The following is a 6,231-nucleotide window of genomic DNA, read 5'->3' as shown; positions in this document are numbered from 1 at the left end:
ATCCAATGGGTTAAGTGAAAAAAATGCTTAATAGGATTGTAAAAAAGAAAATTTAATTCCAAGTTCATGTAAATGCAATATAATTGTTTGACAAAGTTTAGAATTACCTATAATCCCTGCATAAAAAAGCATAAACATTCTCGAAGGGAAGTATAATAAAAAATAAACCTTGCTTACTCCCTTATGCAAGGCTTGTAATCCTAACTAGGATAAGAAAAGGATAACCAATTCATGCAAATCAGAATAAGGATTTTAACAATGCTTATTTATTTACATCTTAGAAAGGGTTTGTGTTAATTTATATCTCCTTCATTCAAATTATCTCTCTCCTTAAGCTCTATCAAAATTAGGAACCTTTACTGGTGTCAATCAAAATGGTATTTCAGCACCAGTTTGTGCATGATGCATATTTGAAAGGTAAAACTGCAGTTAAATCAAGATGCTGATAGCTTATTTGGCCATCATAGTACTACTGTTATTTTGTGAAGCTAATTGTTGTCTAAGTAAATAAAAGTGATGCATGATGAAATAATACTATTAAAAAGGAGTTATGACAATTCATTGACAGGATATATAGGTACTGAATGGTAACAAATCTTGCTCCAGTTACTTGTGTTATTTTGAAATTACTATAAAAATAAAATTAAATAAAATGAGACTCCTCACCCTCCCGAATGAACACCTAACCCAACTATTTTACGAAAAAGGGGTTATGGGAGAACACTGCATGCTGGTATTCCAAAAGAATCCTATATACAGCATTTCCTTTAATTCTCAGAGAGAGAAGTATTACCTGCACTGAAGACCTGCATTATCAAAGAACAATAAAGACAATGTGGAAATGCTTATATACAGGTATGCTATCTACTTGGAAATATCTAACATTCTTGATAATAAATAATCAATACAGAGTAGAATATTCTCTTACACATAATGATACACACTTATGAGGGGAGAATAATAACCATAATCATACCTTTTGGTTTTCCAAGACCATGACCTATAGCTAAAACAGAAGTGAAATAGCATTACTATCCTGAAGAAATAGACAAAAAATAATAATAAATAAATAAAACAGAAATAAAACCACAATTCCCCTTGAACCAAACCATCTTATGAAAAACTACCAAGGATATAGTACCCACAATTTCATTTAACATAAAAATAATTGTATTTGTGAAAACACACAGTGAACAAACTGATTCAATATTCTGATCATAACATCAAATGAGGTACTGTAAAAATAACTGAGTGCAAAGGATGACATTCCTACTGTATAATCCCTCAAGTTATAAAACTTTCTCAAATATCATTGATTATGCTCATCTCTAACATTTCTTTCCTAACAGAGGTAATCATCTGTCACTAAACCTGTTAAAACATTACCAGTGTACCAAGCCCCATTTGTTGCATGTGAGAATGCTACTGGGCCATGATAAAGGCCCATTACTGAAGGGCCTGGTCTTACTTCCATGTGAATTTTATGAACCTGATTCTTGTTTGTTTTGTGTTCACAGAACCTGTCTCTTTCAAGAAACATGGTTTATGTCTTAATACTTTTCTTCATGTCCTTCTGAATATTAGAAATATATCCAAAATTTGTGTCACTTACCACTTATTACTTGCAGACAGAAGATATCACAATCAGCATTAATCATACAACTATAGAGATGATAGATGTGAAGAACAGATATCTAATGACAGTGATGGTAATTTATGCTTGTCATTCACTAACAACCATGGTTAGCTACACTCTTGAACAGTTATACATATACACAACCAATGAATATCACTGTATCATTGTAAATTTGTTCTAAATAACTCTAGTTAAAAAAAAAGAAATTTGCCTTGTCATATGTTAGGCTATGTATCAGGGATAAGTTAAACAACACATATTATACATGTAAAAAAAAATACACAAGAGACCAGTAATGTGTGTTTACTGTACCATTGGTTTATTACTTTATGGTCAACAGAGTATGATACTTTTAGCAAGATTAAAAGTATGTAATTATTTGCTTTTAGGGGAATCTGGACATTATCTATACACATTAAGGCTAGAACAAAATAAGAACATGTAAGATCACCTTGTGTAGAAATGTTTTAATACACAAAAAGAATGAATTTCAAGCAAATAAATGAAACTACCTGTGGATTTTGTTCTTGAATTCAGTTTTAAAAAGAAAAAGAAAAACTGAACATGATCAATTTTCTGGTCACAAGGTCTAGCGATCAGGTATAATAGTCTAATAAAAACACCGCATTGTCTGAGCAGCAAAGCAGTTATAATGCATCCAAATACCAGTAGTTAAGAATAGGACAAATATTCACCCAAGTTACAAATAACTATTCTGTTCACTTCTGTTATACTGTTCACTTTGCATCTCACATATTTTACCTGGAGTGTGTTTCTGGTTCTGTCACATGAGAATCTTCAATTTTTTCCATCTTCAGTGATAAGTATGGTGGCTACACCTGTAGTGACTGGTGAATTCCCCTTACAAATGCTATTTCCTTCTGAGAGTGTGAAATATGTGAGTCCCCTACTTATGGTAGCAGGTTCCCCATTTAAGGAATAAAGTTAGCTCTCCATATACTCATCATGAGGGTTCAGTAATGAGCAATACTTGCCTATATCAATATGCTAAGTGCTGCTAAGAAGTTTCCACCGGTTTTGCCACCATGGCAGTCCAACTGAGGTCTTCATTATCGCTTCATTTCTCCATTTCTTGGCAAGACCTGTCACTACATTGCAGCATCCTCACCTCCTCTAGGTTTTGCCACAAGACCCTATCATAGCATTTTTGGTAGTCCAATAATGTTATCATTTCAGCAGATATCGCCCACAATCACAGCATTTTTGGTAGTTCCATGTGCTATCATATGCTGCCCCATCTGACAGGTAGGAAGAGATGGCTTTGTCCCATTGTTTAAGTTACACCTCTAATGGTCTACACTATGAAAATTACAAGTTACAATGTCTTTGTCTGGTTTTTCATACGAATCTGCCTAGTATAGCCACTCCTTCCACTTGTGTGAGCCGCCTGTTACTGCTCTTTTCTTGGACGAAGTTCTTCCGTTTATCTCTGTGCCTGGTAGCTACTTGAGGTGATGCTGGCTAGGGAGACTTTTCTCCTATTTTGGTCTTACCGAGCATTGTACTTACCTGGCACTGATCCATTGTACAACTGTTATGGTTGCTTGAGTCTACTTAACTGACATTTCCAATTAGACTATAATTCCTGATTGCTACAGCCCTTGCACTAGATCTCTTGGACAAAAAATAATATGTAAAAAGTACCTGTAAATTCTCTATTAAAAGAGTTTTCATGACGATTTGTGGTAGTCAAGGGGGAAATTCACACCTATGACACATATCTATACCAACTGTACAAACTATTTCTTCTCTTTTGTACATTTCCTTGCAAGCATGCAACATAATTGATGTTGAATAATCTAACACAAATCATTTAAAGCATAGTTTTAATACGAGCTATACTCTGTTATATTAAAGCATTTAAAAAGTTAATGGGGGGAAAAAAATCAATATCACAGTCATTGAGAATCGCTCACAAAACATTGGTAGATTCTTTGAGATGACATCACTTATGCTAATGTGGCACTGTCTTCATGCTCCCTCTCAGCTTCAACAGCTTGATCGTTCTCCAATATCCACTTTATTCATTCTAAATATAGGTTAAAATTTGTAATAAGCCTGCAAATAATTCTGGGTTTTACACTGCTTAACATGAAAACCACAATAAGAAAAAAAATCACAATGCACTTATTTCTTTGTAACCAAAGAATCATGATAAATGCCTGTTATCAGAGCACAGAATATCATTGATACTTCTAGTTCAGCTACCACGAATATCAGTACATCATGGAACTTCAACTATGTAGTATTTCTGTAGAAATATATACAGGCAAGAGAAAGTTCAAAAAATAAGAATAACATTAATCATCTGCAGTCATAACAGTATTCAAACATACTAAGAAGTACCAAGCTAATACCAACACTGACACCAAGTCAATTCTGGCACAAGTAGGCATTCCTTTCTATCTAAACAAATGTCAGAGGAATGTATACAATAAAAAAAAATGTGGACACATTACCTAAAGGTATAATGTCAACAATATCTTCATACTGAAGACGGTTTAATTATCCACCACAACATAAACCATATCATGTGTAAGGAAAGTTAACAGGTAAAATGTATAAACTTTTACTGTACCTTTTGGTTTTCGAGGAACCTTGCCTATTGCAGGAATGAAACAATATTACTAAAACACCCAATTACTTCAAACGAATTTCCAGTTACCATTCAAGAAGGCATTTCATAATCATAACCTTTCACAATACTGATAACTTTTGCAAAAGCTACCATTGATATAAAAGTTCTCTCAAAGTAATATCAAACTCCTAAAAATAAATTCATCCTGTAAATTCTGTGCCCATATTGTCAAATGCTTAAAAAATCCCAGTAAAAAAAAATTGCAGTGAAGAATCATTACAAAAAAATACTTTTCAGAAAAGCACACCTTTCTTCAGATATAAAATTCACACACAATAATTATCAATATGTACCTTGTTTTATCATAAATCAATAAATCAACAAAGAGCTTGCTATTTGGTGTCAATAAAGAAAGGAAGTATATATATATAAAAAAAAAACTAATATTTCTAATTGAAATTTCTAAACAGTTCCATTTATTTTACCCACTAATGTAATAACAGAGGCATATAGCTGATATATTTTCTTTGTCTACTTCTAAGCACTCATCAAATGAACTTCCAGTACTATACATAATAATAAATAGAAAACCTAGCTATAATTCTAACCCTAATTTCTCATCACACAAAAGAACGACATAACCTACCTGTATCGGACAAATGCGGCTGGATATCAGACAACTGAGTGTTTCTTCGAGTGATTAAGTTCTGTTCTTCTCGCTGGTCGCGGTCCACTATTGTTACCTGCGTGGAAAATTTGTAATCGTACAATGATTTCCTTGCTACTCTCAAATCTGATTCCCTTTTACCAGTCTTCAATTTAGCTACATTCTGCTCTTTATATATTCAACTGTAGGTTAAAAATAAGCCAAATATGGATTCTGTCCATTAGAAAATGATGACTAACACCTTTATTATCCCCCCCAACATATGCACACTTCCTTCTCTCCATATATATAAAATTACCACCTACAAATTGGTGTCTATAAACAATCCTGTAATCTGGACACTAGGTCAAGTATTTAGCACTGAGATCCCTACATGGTCTAAGTTCAACATTCTTCAAATATTCAAATTTGCTCACTGGCATCTGTGAGGTGCTGATGGGCTGTTTATAGATGGGATATAGATTCAAATCTGGATTAGTACTGGTGACTCTCTACTTCTCTGGAAAGGTAGACTAAGATGGGAATAACAAGATTTGGTACGAAGATACTATGGTTGAATCTTAAGGCTGGGTGGATTGTGTAGTATATTCCTTGGGAGGACTTTTGAACAAAATATTTCTCTACACATTTCAACAGTTCATGTCAAATGTAAACACTCCAGTTATTCTTATTATACATAAGAATTTTAAAAGATAAACACTATTTTTAGTTAAAAATTACATACTCTTTGTATAATGTACAGCAATACTTAGACATGATACACCTTCACATACATTATTGACTTTTGTCACTAACCTCACACAGCTCAAAGGATGAGTTCGAACTGCATTTAACCATATCAAAAACTTAAAATTACTATTTAGTGTATATCATGAAAGGATATTTTTGAAACAATCTAAACCCTAAACTAGCCAAACCTAATAAAAAGATATTCCTGCAGCATGAAAGAACTAACACAAATCAATCACCTCTGGATTCCAATATTCAAAAATCATATATTCAATACAATAACAGGTTTTAGTATGTGATATCAACCTTTCCCATCTTTCTATTCATGAAATATACACATGAAAGCTTTAATTTACAGAAAATATGTTGATGGAAAGCAACAAAATTAAGCCCCTATAGGTTCCTATGTATCTCTTCTCTTCTCTTAGAAACTTTCGGACTGCAGAACTTACTTTCACTGTCATGCCATAAAGATCAACAACAGACCACACGGGAGGCGGTACATTGGTAGCTGCAACTCCCTGGTCCAAGCCATTGATATAGTAGTGAAGTTCTCCACCAGTCTTTAGCATCATGCCAATCCGATCACCCTCCTATGAC

The 6,231-nt window shown here is 33.5% G+C and overlaps 1 protein-coding gene across 1 annotated transcript in view; it reads right to left on the bottom strand.

Annotated features, from left to right (window-relative positions):
* Positions 1–6,231, bottom strand: part of LOC119593653 (neuralized-like protein 4) — a 43,428-nt gene that overhangs the window by 25,565 nt on the left and 11,632 nt on the right. Inside the window, 2 exon segments of the mRNA XM_037942604.1 lie at positions 4,882–4,978; positions 6,084–6,224. Coding sequence (XP_037798532.1) covers positions 4,882–4,978; positions 6,084–6,224 — 238 coding nt within the window.

The sequence above is a fragment of the Penaeus monodon genome, chromosome 32, assembly GCF_015228065.2.
Source record: "Penaeus monodon isolate SGIC_2016 chromosome 32, NSTDA_Pmon_1, whole genome shotgun sequence".
In the NCBI taxonomy this organism is placed as follows: domain Eukaryota; kingdom Metazoa; phylum Arthropoda; class Malacostraca; order Decapoda; family Penaeidae; genus Penaeus; species Penaeus monodon.
The sequence above is the reverse complement of the archived record's forward strand: the minus strand, read 5'-3'. Positions and strand labels throughout refer to the sequence as shown.